This window comes from Oreochromis niloticus, linkage group LG19 (genome assembly GCF_001858045.2).
Source record: "Oreochromis niloticus isolate F11D_XX linkage group LG19, O_niloticus_UMD_NMBU, whole genome shotgun sequence".
Taxonomy (NCBI): domain Eukaryota; kingdom Metazoa; phylum Chordata; class Actinopteri; order Cichliformes; family Cichlidae; genus Oreochromis; species Oreochromis niloticus.
The window spans coordinates 5,358,850-5,374,187 of NC_031983.2; the positions used below are offsets into that span (position 1 = coordinate 5,358,850).

General features: G+C 40.8%; 1 protein-coding gene across 3 annotated transcripts in view; it reads left to right on the forward strand.

The window, feature by feature from the left end:
• The first annotated feature begins 204 nt into the window (after nucleotides 1–204).
• The window catches only part of kcnh5b (potassium voltage-gated channel, subfamily H (eag-related), member 5b), a 199,710-nt gene continuing 184,576 nt past the window's right edge, over nucleotides 205–15,338 (forward strand). The window contains exons 1-3 of one of the 3 annotated variants that reach the window (XM_025901102.1): nucleotides 205–472; nucleotides 10,473–10,596; nucleotides 13,501–13,607. In XM_025901102.1, coding sequence (XP_025756887.1) covers nucleotides 400–472; nucleotides 10,473–10,596; nucleotides 13,501–13,607 — 304 coding nt within the window. In that variant the 5' untranslated portion in view covers nucleotides 205–399. The remainder of the gene's footprint in view (nucleotides 473–10,472; nucleotides 10,597–13,500; nucleotides 13,608–15,338) is intronic. The other 2 variants (XM_003451194.5, XM_025901103.1) reach the window with 2 other exon arrangements.

The window sequence follows — 15,338 nt, forward strand, 5'->3', positions numbered from 1 at the left end:
GTAAATTGTTTAAAAAATCTCATCAAAATGCAAATGAAAAACATAACTAGTCTGATATTGCCATCTGCGTTACTAAAGATGCAAACCGAATGTGTGATAAATATATAAAGGTTCCACTTATTGCTAAATATTAGTCAGCAAACATCATTTATTACACAAACATTACAGTACATCGTTATTTTGAAGAGCGAGCACTCGGCAGCCGACACGCATGCGTCCTGGATCTCCGGGCAGGCAGCGGGATGTAGCGCCGCTGCTGTGGCTCAGTGCGCCCCGAGCATCCAGAGCGCACGGTTACAATGAGCTTCCCCATCGGTCCGACTGAGAGCCAGCGTCAGTACCGACATCCCAGCAGCAGACACACCGCCACAGACACCAGCTCCGTCCGCCCGCAGCAGGATGCCCGGGGGAAAGAGAGGGCTTGTGGCACCGCAAAACACTTTTCTGGAGAACATAGTCCGGCGTTCAAGTGGTGAGTCCACGCGTAGGAGCGAAGCTTGCTTTGGGTTTGGTTTTACCAGATCGCTTGGACCAGGACTTTGATGGAATACAGTGTGTGTGTGTGTGTGTGTGTGTGTGTGTGTGTTTTATATCAGTGCAACGAGGGAGGTTTGGAGGATATAACCAGATAAAGTCACTTTATACCTGCATTTATTTGTTTGCTCCCCGTGTAAGGCAACGTGAACCCGATATTATTCATCAGGTTCGGCCGGTGCCAGTCAAACCCAAGCAAGAGATAAAAAAAAAAAAGCTGATTTCAGAAATGAGAATATTTTCCAATCACGTTGGATTTTGTTTGCGTTAAGGTCCCTCAACAGTTACAGTTTACGCACCGCCTTTAACTTTTCATGATAAATTATTGAGTTTATGCGAGGCCATTATGTCGCCAGTTTGTTATACAGTTTATTTGTAATAAACTCAAGTTATTATTATTATTATTGTTATTATTGTTATTACTATTATTATTATTATTACACGGGAACAGACTGAAAGGACTACACAGTGGTTTGAATGTTTTATAGCATGCTCCGTCATTATGTAATGCTGTAGCTGCGTTAGGTTTGGTTAGACGGAATGAACGATCTGCCTGGTTAAATAATAAAAACGTGCTTTCCCCCACTTTCCTTAAATTGCTAGGTATTACTCTGCATCACTGTTGACTGCTTTTTTTGGTATTCTTTGTGCACGAGAGAGAAACAAAGCAATCTAAATCTAAACTGCGCCTAGTCTTGGCACCGGCCTGAAAACGCGCTTTCGTCTCTATTAGACTGATTGCTTTCCTTTATCTTCCCAGAAAAGTCTGCGGGGTAATTGGCCGAAATGAAAGTCGGACTTGTGGACTGAGGAGGTTCAGGCTGTGTGGTGGTATTGAGGTCAAAAAGATGGTTCTGGAAAGGTGTTTCTGTCTCTTGCCCTTAGTCAAAAAAACATTTGTTGTAGTTTCTCTCCTGTGTTATTTCGGGGTTTTTTTTCTGTTTAAGAAGTGACAAAAGAAACTGTGGGATGAGTAGCAAAAGATGCTGATGTTGTACATTGTTCTCTGGCCTGTCAGCTCCTCCATACCTCAGGATTGATCTCAGGATTGAACAAAATCCATCAGAGACAGTCTCAGTAAGTGGATGGACAGTCACAGACAGCTTCAGTACACCTTGGCATTGATTGTCTAAGTCTCTGATGCTCTGCTGGAGTGCTGGAATATTTTTTTCCAAAACCATATTCATTTGATATTTGATATTTTAATTATGGTGGAGGAGAGTGCTGTCACATAAAAGCGAAATCTCTCATAACTATTCAACTGAGTGGAGGTTAGTGACTGCAAAACCCACAGCACCTGGCTCACATCACTTTCAGATTTGGTGTTTATGAGCCCTACAGAAGTGAGCGTGGTTGTCTGTAACACTGACCACTTCACCAGTGTCAAAATGTTCTATCCCAGGATAAAGGCCTGAAAATACACCAATCACTCTTCCATCAAGGGCACAAGGAGAGCCAAAAAAACAGTAAAATTCAAATGTACGTTTTTACGTTTACAAATGTAAACTTAAATTTAAATGATGAAAGCAGCCAGAGTGTGTTAATGTAGACCTTCAGTGAGTAATGATGGGTATCCAACCCCAATTCCAAAAAATGGATCATGCTCAGATATCGCTTCTTCTTTGCAGCCTGGATTTGTGGCTGGTATGGTGAACTCTGCTCAGAGACAACGATTTCTAGAAAATGATGCTGTGATTTCCGACAGCATCTCTGACATTCTTCAGTTTATAGACATTGTTTTTTTTGCAGATTGAGGTGAACCTCTGCCCATCATCACTTCTGAGAAACTCTCCCTCCCTAAGACGCTCTTTTTATATCCAATCATGTTACTGACCAGTTAACAAATGTTCCTTTAGCAGTTTGTTTTACTTTTCCAGCCCTCTGCATGTTCTGTTTCACTAAATCTATGAAACGTCACTGAAGTCTTTCTGGTTTGCTCATGCATATCCACTATCCCTCCTCTGCACGTCCAAACCATCTCAGATTTGCCTCTCTAACTTTGTCGCCCAACCTCTACTCTACATCCTCTTCATAGCTGCAATCGCTTCCTCCTTGGTGTTCCTCTTCACTTCGTTATTCGTTAACTTTCCTCCATCCACCCTTGTCTCTCTCTCATTTCCTTCATTCATCAGCTCCTCAAAACACTAACATTTTCTCAGGACACGCTCTTCACTCATTAGTACATTTCCATCTCTATCCTCAATCGCTCTAACCTGCTGCACATCCTTTCCAGCCTGAGCTCGCTGCCTACCCAGTCAGTACAAGATATGCAAATCACAGCATTCTGTTTTGTTTTATATTTTAAAAAGCATCCTAATTTTTTGGAGTTGGGGTTTTATTTCCAGCTGGAAGTTCAGCACTGCTAAGCAGCTCCTGCCATTTTTAAGGATGTTGGAATGTGTTGGTAGGATAAGCTCTTATAGCACAACAGATTAAAAAACCCCAAAAAACTGAAGCATTGTTTGTATTTAAAAGTATTATTTCTTTCATTGGGCTTTAATATAAATTTAACAGTAACAGGTTTCATAGCCTGTCACACAGTTCTCTGAAAATTAAATCAGGCCTGTTAACTCTGGAATAATTTATTAAAAGTGGGTTTTAATAAAGTCCCACGATGGCTTTACAGTTTTTCTTCAGGTGCTCCCGTGGTATCTGCCTTCAGGCAGCCATACTGGGCAGATACCACAGCCCAGCTAACGACTTGGCTGGGATGAAAGAGGAGAGTGGGAAAAGGTCAAGATGATTCAATGTGGGTTTTTTTTTTGCGTGTGTGTGGCATTAAGTCTTACTCAGCACTTTAATTTCAAAGAGCCCACAGGAGGCTGCAGTCATCAGGTTTCAGGCTTAAAACAAGAAGGTGATAAATTAAGTAACTCCCGTCCCCTTTAGTGCTGAAAAATCTGTTAAGTAATTGTTTGGAAAGTGATGCAGAGAACAGATGAGGCTGATATTGTTCCGGACTCTTCTGTCCGTCTCACACCTTACCCATGATGCAGATTTTTTTGGGGATCATTTTTCCTCTCCATCAGCACGTAAGCCTGAAGCATTTTGCACTAAATTCAATAAAAAAGTTATTTTAATCAAATGCCTGCTTCAAACTAAACTTTTGGATGAATGAAAAATCTTGAGATGTTCTCCTGTGGGTGGTGCCAGAGAACACATCATATTAATCTCACTGGAGATGGTGGAAGGTGGACAAGACCAGGTGAAAGTCTCAGATGTATTGTTCATTTATTAGATTGTTACTTAAGACATCTGAGACTCATGTAAGACTTAGTTTTAATCAGGTTGCTGAACTCTGAATAAGATTTGAGGTTATGCTTCGCTGAGCTGGGTATAAGTAAACTCACACCAAAGTCCTCCTAGAAGCAAGTCTCACAACTTAGCAGCCATCTTGAAACATAAACATATATAAATGAAAGCTGCATGTATGTAATAAGCAACCAAATCTCATAAAAATGCTGTGAAAGTTTAAGTTTTAACCCCTTCATTTTTTATTTTTTTTTGCTTTGTGCATTTAAAAATCTTCAGTTTTCCTGAAACCACACACGTGACCATTTCCACTTTCTGTGGGGTGTTTGAATGTTCTCTCTGGGTACTCTGGTTTCCTCTCACAGTCCAAAGACACGCAGTTTGTGGGGTCAGGTTAACTCAGGGGTGGGCAATTCCAGGCCCCGAGGGCCGGTGTCCCTGCAGGTTTTAGATCTCACCTTGGGTCAACACACCTGAATCACATGATTAGTTCGTTACCAGGCCTCTGGAGAACATCAGGACATGTTGAGGAGATAATTTAGCCTTTTAAATCAGCTGTGTTGGTTCAAGGACACATGTAAAACCTGCAGGGACACCGGCCCTCGGTGCCCACCCCTGGGTTAACTGGTGATTCTAAGTTGGACGTAGGTGTGAATGGTCTGTCTCTGTATAATCCCACCTCTTGCCCTATGGTAGCTGGGATAGGCTCCACTACCTGGAAGTGGATTGATGGAAGTTTCCAGCTAATCTTCTGTTGTGGGACACTGATTCAAAGGTTTTATTTCACACAAATAATATCCCTGCCGAGCTCTAAAGAACCCACCCTATACAGTATTTGGATTTTCTTTTCCATTGAATCCAGGAAAAAAATAAATAGCTACAGTCAAGTTTAAAAATATCATCTGTGATGCTTCCACAACCACAAAAACAAAATTCAAGGTGTTTTTACAAGCCATGTCCTGTTTGGATATGGCCTTCCCTTCCTCATTTTTCATGTTGTAGAAGCGCTCTCTCATAACAGGAGGGGCTGTTAAAAGAAAAAAAAAACAACTTCTCTTCTTGTAGCAGGAAAGAAAAACGTGTCAGTGGAGACATAAAATCAGTGAGAATATCATTAAAAAATAAAGCCACTGAAAACCAGCCCCAGGTGATACTTTGACTGTCAGCCTGCTGTTATGGCTTCATGAAGATAGTTAATATTATAAAAGGTCACCGTTCCCCTTTGAATATACTCGCGCACTTTTAAATGCCATCTATATGCTTTTCCAGTATATCTGTGGTCACATGATCATTGTAAGGCGTTCAGCTGATGAGCAGTTTTTAAAAAATATACAATTGTTAAAAAATCAAATATCACCCAGTCAGTGCTGGCAGACCAATGCAGTAATAATAGAGGTTTTCCCCTGACTACAGCAAGATCGTTTTTATGATCCCTTTTTTTTTAATCATTAGATGGCTGACTGGTGAAATCAATAGAGTGTGCTGCTTGAGGGTTTTACTCATCAGTCTGTAAATGGCTGAAAGAGCTGCTGACACACCTTCAACAACTCATCCGCTCGTGTCTCACTGCAGAAATGTTATTGTCTTTCTGGAGCTTAAATGCTGTTTCACAGAGTTTTCCTCCCTGCTGTAAATGTAGAACAGGTGGAAATACTGCTTTTTGTGCATACATGCAGTCTTATTTGATTGGCTGCTACAGTATCTTTTCATCCTAAAATCCAGCCTTTTACCAGCCAACTGTTTTTATTTTGGAAGAGAGGAGTCTCTCTGAGTTACCAGGACGATATTCCTGGCAGGTGATAAGGGACATCGCTGGTTTTGCAAGTTCATTCCAAATACTGCTGTCTGTTTTTTGACTTCTCAGACATGTTAACCAATGAGTTAGTTTCATAACTATCCATTCTCTTCCGCTTATCCAATTCAGGCCCACATTGGGGTTGGAGCCTATCCCAGCTGTCTTAAATCAGCGGTCCCCAGCCTTTTTTGCGCCACGGACCCGTTTAATGTCAGACAATGTTTTCACGGACTGGCCTTTCAGGTGTCGCGGATAAATACAACAAAATAAAATGATACGACCAAGACAAAACCTGTGGTATTTTGTAAATATAATAATAAACGTTAATTCACTGTGTAATTGTGTAACTTTATTAGCAGCGTCCTCCTGAAATGCGCCAACAATATTGAGAGCAACATCCTCCTTTCTGCCCCTTAATACTCTCTGGTCGCTATGGTAATGCATAAATATTTCTTTCAAAATAAGACACACAAATACAACACGGGAAAACCATAAATTTCACACCCGAGCCTCGTCTCTCGCGGCCAGGTACCAAATAACTCACGGACCAGTACAGGTCTGTGGCCCAGGGGTTGGGGACCGCTGTCTTAGGGTGAGAGGCGAGAGACAGTTAGCCTAACATAGAGACAACCATTCGGGCACCTATGGGCACCTAGAAACATCATTTAACCTAACCCCACTAACTGCATGTCTCTGGGCTGTGGGAGGAAGCCGAAGTACCTGGAGAGAACGCAAACACGGGTTGAACATGCGCCACACAGAAAGACCCTGGCCTGATGGTGGAAAAGGAGGTGTATGCTGTGAGGCAACAGTGCTAATCACTGCACCACCATGCTGCCCTTAAATATACTTTAGATAATTAGTAACTATTACAGTGAACCTTTATTTACTTTGTTAACATTATGATATTGTTATTTTCTGTAATAACCTACTTTTGAATGGAAAGAGCCTTGAAAATGAAACAGTTGTTACTAATTTCTTGCTCGTGTGTTTTGTTTTGATTTCAAGGAGATGCAAACATTGGAGATATTTAGCTGAAGTCTTGTGGGATTTCCTTATGCAGCAGCCGACTGTCAGCTTGAGGATGTTTAGGTATATAAAACAGACAGCGACAGGAGAGTTTGGGAGATGTGTTGTGCACGGCTTAACAATGAAAAGGTTATTTACTTTAAAAGCTCAGCTGCCTCTTTAGCTCAGCAGGTGAGCAGACAGCCTCGTGGCCAGAGTGCAGCAGCCTGGGTTCAAGTAACCCATGGACCTTTGCAGCATGTCTTCCCTCTTCTCTCTCTCCCCCTTTTCTGTCTAATTTCACTGCTTTACTATCTAATAAATGCAAACATGCCAAAAAAAACCCCTTAAAAGATCATCTCGGCCCATTATGATTAGGATTTTATTTTTGTGTGTTTGGCTATCAGTTATGTATATTATGGGGCGATCGTGGCTCAAGAGTTGGGAGTTTGCCTTGTAATCGGAAGGTTACCGGTTCGAGCCCCGGCTCGGACAGTCTCGGTCGTTGTGTCCTTGGGCAAGACACTTCACCCGTTGCCTACTGGTGGTGGTCAGAGGGCCCGGTGGCGCCAGTGTCCGGCAGCCTCGCCTCTGTCAGTGCGCCCCAGGGTGACTGTGGCTACAACGTAGCTTGCCATCACCAGTGTGTGAATGTGTGTGTGTGAATGGGTGAATGACTGGATATGTAAAGCGCTTTGGGGTCCTTAGGGACTAGAAGGCGCTATATAAATACAGGCCATTTACCATTATTAAATGGTTCAGCAATATCTGGGTATTTCATAGCAGGAAGAGCAGTCATGGCTTTTCCAAAAACAAGATGGTAAAAGTTGATGCACTAGATGGCTTTTACTTTGAAAAGCATCTAAGGAATTAAACAAAGTTTTGGCCTACCCTGCAGTGCTGCTGATTGGGCTGTGTTTAGTGCGATAGGTTGATGCATAACTCATGAGCAGTGATAATTGGTTGGGTTAGGCACAAGGAGGGAATCAGAGGCACAGTAGGGCCAGAGCCATCAAGTAAGTAAATCTTTCTCACAGGCTGTTTTAATTTCAAGTAAAGGAATAATTATGTGTTTTGTTTTATTTCATGGTTGTACACAAACAATACCCGTCCTCCATATTTCTTTAGTCGTAGTTGCTCCTGATAAAGACTCATTTATCATTTTTAGCTTTGTATTGAAATGTAGGACTTAGTCTTTTCACAAGTGTAGCCTTTTTTACTGGTCATTGGAGCACAGGCGCTACACCTCAAATACATTAAGAGTAAAAAACTGAACCTCGCTACTCCTGAAACCCAGTGTGTGTGTGTTTTAATATAATCCAGATAATTTATGTACAAAAATTGAATATGTCATTGGGACTGCTCACATCTGTTAAACTTAAGCAGCATTATGATGTGCATGAGATTTGTACAGCTAATTGTTAAACAGTCAAAGCCTTCTGCATTGTTCTCCTCAGTGACCAAGCTATCACCATGCAGAATATATCAAATGAATTATTAATGTCTGTGTGGTTATAAAGGGAAAGGAGAAAGGGCAAGAAGCTGCTGGTGGTATTTTTCCTCTGCCCTGATGTTTCTGCAGTCTCATTTGTGCCAGACTGTAGCTGCTGGGTAACTCATTCAGGTTGAACAAGGCGGTTGGGGAGGTTTATGATTTTCTCACTCATTCTTATAGATTGCATGTTTGGGGGGAATTTGTGATCATTCTTGTTTATAAGGCGATGTCTATTATTTATTTTGTCCTTATAAGTAAAACTGACTTAAAGAATCAGGTTCAGATGACTTTTGTATCTATAAAGTTGGACCAAATATTCATGATGCAGATGTGTTTTTCTATCTGATAAGCTAAACAATAAATAAAATCAAAACAGTCATAAACACTAACAAAATATATAGCATACTATACATGGTATACTGTAGTTTAAGACCCAAAAAAGGTGGAGGAAAGGGCGGAGCCATGTGTAACATCTCAAATATATCAAGTGTTCAGGGGGATTGAATTCAAATGTATCTTCAACTCCACTGAATCATTAAGGTTAGAGCTTCGATCCCTGCCGATCCCCGGCATGCCAAGCATCCTCGGGCAAGATACTAACCCCAAGTTTTCTCCGATACATCCATCGGAGTATGAATGAGTGTGAATGTTAGATAGTAAGCATAGAAGGAAGTGCTTGTGTGAATGGGTGTGATTAGGTGAATGTGCTTGTTATAGCTTTGAGTGCTCAGGGGGAGTAGAAAAGCGCTATATAAGAATAAGTCCATTTACCCCTTAAAATCATGGATGAGACACTGAAGACGGATCATGGATCTTCCAGCACGGCAATGACCCAAAACATTTTGCTCAGGCACCAAAGGAGTAGCTAAAGAAGAAGCACATTAAGGTCACGGAGTAGCCTAACCAGTCTCCAGACCTCAGTCATCAGGAAAATCTGTGGAGGATGTAAAGCTTGGAGTTGCCAAACAGCAGCCAGGAACCCTAAAGGATTCAGAGAGTTTCTGTAAACAGGAGATGACCAAAATCCCTCCGGAGATGTGTGCAAACCTAAGAAATATCTTACTGCTGTGCTTGCCAACAAAGGTCTCTCCAACAAGTACTCAGTCATGAGTCATGTTTTGTTTGGCGATCAAATACTTATTTCACTCAGTGACATGCAATCAGTCAAACGTTTAGCAATGTGTTTTTGGATTTTTGGTTAATATTCTGTCTCTCTCCATTAAAATAAAACTACATAAAAATTAGAGATTGTTCATTAAGTGAAGTTTATGGAAGTGAGGAAAGTTACAAATTTAGCAGAGGATCAAATAATTATTTAAGTTTCACAAAACCTTGGTAAGGCTCTGGTAAGGACTATTCATCAAGTGTTGTTTTATAAACTGGAAACGTAAAGCCTGCTCGTGCTTTACATGTGATTAGTTTGGCCATAGACACTTTGGCTTCCCCGTCTTGATTAAAGTCGTCTGGCGGAGTCTTTGGTTTAATAAAAAAACGCTCGAAGGCTAAAACGATAAGAATTAAACTGCTCAGACTACTGCAACATTATCAGTACTCAGTACCCAGCAGTTGAAAGCATCACTACTGAGACTGAAAAATCATAATAGTCTGATGATTTTTTTTCCACTGAAAATCTCGACAAGTAATCGAGTGTAATGAAAGCAGAGGGCCAAAAGCTCGAGATGATTCAGGCTGACTGTCTTGAAGTAAGCCTTACTCAGCTCTTTATCCCAAAGGGCACACATACGGCTGCAGCTTTTAAGTTCAGGGTTTTTGAAGTCTGTCTTACTGCATGCTCGCTCACAGAGTTATTGCTTGCTGTAATCGTTCCTCCTCATGTTAGCAGTGCAGCTTGTCCCCTCCGCTGTGAGAAGTTGTTTCAGAGTTAGTCTTTTTAGTGTAAAACACCCTCTATATCTGCTTTTAGCTTTATTGATGGTCAAACAATTTCCTCTGGTTTAATAGCTTTGCAACAAGAGCTCTAACAAATCGGTTTAAAGTCGAATCACTTTTTTGTGGTTTGTGCTAAACAAAGTCTCACATGAGTAAAGTGATTGCTGTCAAAGTTCATTACTAGTATAATAATGTAGTATATTTAAAGCAAAGCTTAAAGAACCTTTACAATCAGTTTTCACAGATCAATTAAAGTATGTATCCTCTGAAATTCTGAGGTCCTCAAACCAGAAACTCTCCTTTAATCTCGTCCCACTAAGACTACAAACAGAACAACATGTTGGCTTCATGAAGAGCAAAACCAAAGCTGACACGGCCAGTCTAACACATCTTTATCCAATCCTCCTCAGAGGCTAAGAAGCTTTGTAGCCTTTTATCAGTTATTTATATTTGATGCTGTCTGGAGCTGATCTTCTGTCTTTCCTGTCTGTCTGTCAGAGACCAGCTTTCTCCTGGGAAACGCCCAGATCGTGGAGTGGCCCATAGTTTACAGTAATGACGGATTCTGCAAGCTGTCTGGCTTCCACAGAGCCGAGGTCATGCAGAAGAGCAGCACATGCAGGTACAAGTCAAATTATATTTTATATCATTGCCAGACATTTGAAGTGGACCTGATATGTTTTTATTTGTTTTCTGACATATATTTACTGTTGCACTGAAGGATGCTCATATTAAAAATATCTGAAAGTTCAGGTAATAAGGTTATGAGTCTGAAAAACTTAGTAAAACTTAGTTGTTTGAGCCTAATGTCTGGAAGGAACAGCCAATCAGAAGAAGGTGGGCTAAAACACACAGTGGGTTGATTGAGGGGTGCGTCAAGGTCCAGCATGAGATCAGCTATTTTGAACTTTGAATCATGCAGAGCTACTGTCTTTGAATCCAAGAAGAAAAAAGGTGGAAATAAGAATAGGTCCATTTTAAAGACTGTAAATATGCACATATTGTTGTGTAACACAGCATTATTAGTTATAGCGTGGTAATGGAGCAATAATCCAATCCCAGTTTAGCTATATATGCATTAAATTTCATCTTCACATTTGCATACAGTTCTTTGCTGAATTTCTAGTAGACTCATATGTCTTATTTAGCTCCCGGGTTTATGCATTTTTAATGGTTTATTCTTCAGTGAGAGTGGGACTCATAAAAAACCAATATATATATATATATATATTTTTTAAAAAGCGCTATACAAATACAGGCCATTACCATTTACCATTTTTCAACACTATTGTATTTATAACCACACCAGACTAGCCATGATTCATTGCTTTTCAGCTCAAACCCTGTCACTTTCAAAGTTCTCTATTTAGCCTGCAAAGATACACACAAACAAAGAAAAGGTTTCAAAGTGCCGATTGTTTTGCACCTCCTTAATGCTGTCCTCCTCTAGTCAAGTAGTGCTGCTCTGGAGACCTGTTTACATGATACTAACCCCTTGTGCACACAAAACTGTGCAGCTCAGCAGAGTCACACTGCCAGAAAAAAAAGAAAAGAAAGAAAAAGTCTTGTTTTGAAAGAGAGGAAGTAGAGAGAGGATGGCACACCACTCAGTGAGTGTCTGAAATGAATCCAATCTGGAGCTGTCAGGGGAGCTCTTCCCGGTCCACCTCGAGGATGGTGCCCTGCTCGCCTGTCAGTCAAGATGTTTTAAAATTTGACTCCCTTTCCTCAGGCTGCTCTCAGATGTGACTGGAGGGTGGTGTGTGTGTGTGTGTGTGTGTGGGGGGGGGGGGTCGGCCTTGACTAGCCTGCAGCTAAAAAGACTCCATTCGGACACTGAGCTGAGTGAGAACAGAGACACGGATTTATCCCTGTGCTTCCTGCTGCTCTGGGCCGAAGAGGACGCTGAGACTGACAATGCGCTCAGTCGTGACACTGAGAGGATTGAAGAGGCCACTGAGAGCTTAAACTTACAGGCTGCTGCCAAACTGATGGAAGACAGCAGCCTGTTAATGGGGTCCAGAGACATTTCTTTTTCTTTTTAGTCTTTTAACTGTGGTACAAAAGGTATGAATTTGTAACAGTGGTGCAGATGTGCTGACATTTCACATAAAATTCGAATAGCAGTAAGTCAAGGAAAAAACAAAACAATTTTACAAAAAGTGAAGGTAGACCTCTTCAGCTGGGAATTGAAGATGAAACATTATGCTGTACAAATTGCTGTTCTTTTGTTTTTGGATTTTTGTCAGCCAACCTACAAAGGACTCGTGTCTTAGACCGGTCCCATAGGCCGATCACCACACCACTGCAAGTGTATTGCTGGATTTCCCAGTAATTCAACATGCAAATGTGGAAAGCCAAAGCCCGTGAGAGCAGGAGACCCCCATACAGAACAAGAAAGATATGACATTAATTAACTTAAGAACTGTGGGCAGATTAAGCAGCTTTAGTCTGCCCACACTGATTCACAGATTCACTTACTGGATGGATAGAAAGGCCAGCGGAGGATGTGGGCTGGCACTGACAACAGCTAATCCTAAACTAATGCTGTGCTTGATTTTTCACATCATTTCACTGAACTATTTCCCTGTATGTCTGTCTTCAGCTCGCAGTAAGGCCAGGTTGAATTTTCCACTCTGCTTACTAATATGTCTGACATCACTGGTGACATCATTGCTAGAAGGCGACATTCAACTTTGGCCTATTCCATTAGAGGTTAGGGGCTGGGGTTAGATGTCAAATCCCAGTTTTCTGAAAATGTCCAATTTCTGTGTAAAAAGGTCCTAAGTTTGGATCCAGTCTGGGGTCTTTCCATGTGGGGCTTTAGCCTTTCTTTGGTAGACCTGTCCGGGGTGTACCCTGCCTCTTGTTGTATGATAGCTGCGGTTGGCTCCTGCATCCCTGATTTGGATTTTAAAAAATGGATGGCTATACTTTGCATTTCTAACCAAATGATGTTGAAATTTAATAAAATCCTCATTTTAAGGTCTTTGGTGAAGCTGGAAGAAAACATAAAAGCATTTACTGACCTCAAGGCTGAACTGATCAAGATCTGGTCACTGAGTTTTTGTGTGTATTAAGGAAAGATCAAATGAAAGTCTAAACTGGTATTTCATTTTCAAATGGTCGAAGGTCACCTGCACTGTGGCAGTATAATGGATAAAATGGTGACTGAATTTGTGCCCACACTGAAAAGTACAAATGTGTGTGGATGTGCAAATTGGAACTGGAATTGGATTTCGGAAAACAAAGTAGGAGAAATATATAAATGTTCCCTTTATGGAATGATTACAGCCCTGGCCCAATCTGCACTCACATCACTATGAGCCCAATTTATCCTTAGCTGTTGCATCACTTTATTCTATTGAACCAAACATAAAAATTAATGGAGTTTTGATGGTGAGATAACACATCGACAGTACCATTAATAACATATATGAAATATCATACAGAGGTATGAAAGACTGAAGGGGTCAGGTCAGGATTGATTGTTGCAGTTTCTCATATTGCTCATTTCCCTTCACAGTTTTATGTACGGAGAGCTGACAGACAAGAAGACCATCGATAAAGTCAGACAGACGTTCGACAATTATGAATCTAACTGCTTTGAAATCCTGCTGTACAGAAAGAACAGTGAGTGTTCACTTCAATTATTTCTTGATGTGTCTCATCATGTCTTTTATATATTTTTTAACACATATACATTACTGATAGCCTTCTGTCTGCATTGTTGTCATCATTTCTATCAGTGAGTATTCAGTTGAGTTCAGTTAATAATATGGTTTTAATGAACTTCCTCTACAGTCTCAAGTTCAGTTATGTTTTTTTATTCTGATTTCAACATTCTATCACTCGATTATTTCTGATGAATATGCACGTTTTTTTTTTCATTTTTGTTTGATTTTACATGTGCTTGACAGACTTCAGTACACCATGTTTGAATTATAGATTTTTTTATTTATATGTCTTTAAAGATGTGAGAATTAAATCACTGCTCATGTTAGATAAAGGCAATAAATGGAGGGCAGATACAATTTGATAAAATGAATTTAAAAATGTAAACATAGTGTTGTCGACTGTGCGGTGTATTTGAACAATAGTAAATTATACCAACTGGGCATAATGTTATGACCACCTGCCTTGCCTCATCCAGCTTGACCTGGTGCCAGGTGTTTCTCATGTAAGTGACGCAGATGTATCCGGTTTTCCACACAATGTAAAAGATTCATCATCACCTTCTTCCATTCCGCCGTGGTCCAATGCTGATGCTCACATGGCCATTGTTGGTGCTTTCGGCATGGATAATAGTCAGCGTGGTCACCCTGACTGGTCTGCGGCTATGCAGCCCCATACAGAACAAATTGTGATGTACTGTGAATTCTGACATGTTTCTATCAGAACCAGCTTTAACTTTACTGGCAATTTGAGCTACAATAGCTCATCTGTTGGATCACATGGGACATATTTCGCTCCCCACATGACTGCCCATGACCCTGTTGCTGGTTCACCACTGTTCTTTCTGTGGGCCACTTTTGATAGATACTATCCACTGCAGAAAAAACCCAGAAGAGCTGCAGTTTTGGACCCAGTCACCGTCACAGGTCCTTGTGAAAGTCGCTTAAATCCTTAAGCTTGCCTCTTTTTCCTTCTTCTAACACATTAACTTTGAGGACTAAATGGACTCTTTATCTCTATCCGGTCTTTAAGTCTGAGCCGTGTCCGGGTCCAAACGCCGCTTCGGGTCCCAAAGTCAAACAAACACTGCGGCATCACTGAGATTTTAAAAACTGTATAGATTCTGTCATCTTTAATAAAATGATCAGTGTGGCTGCTCTACCAGGTGTAACAATTAAGTTTAACATTCAGGCATCCTTGAAAACAGATTTTATGAAGTTTGCCAGAGTTAGAAGTTAGCAGGGAGTTAGCTTGCTAGTTTCCATCTAAACATAATATACCATGTTGTGACTGAGGGATTTCTGAAAAAATTAAAGCATACAGCTCTGTTATCACTTATGACATAAATGAAGACAGAAAACTAAACAGCAGTGACGTTTGTAGGGCTACTGAAGTTGGGCTAGCTGGTATATAATGGTGTGCTACATGGTGGCTAGCTACACAGCTAGGGTTAGCATACTGTAAACACATCTGAACAACTGAGATAATCCATCCACAATACGAGGTTAGTCATTAATATACTGCTGCATGGGCTGGGCTGTAATTACATCATAAGGTTTTAAAAACTGAGCTTTAGAATGAACAGTGGTAATAAAAACTGAGAGAGGCGGACAGTGATTACAGCCTTTTTTTTAGAGGCTTCTTCAGATGAAATAGAACAAGATACAAAGCATTAAAACACGTTAAAAA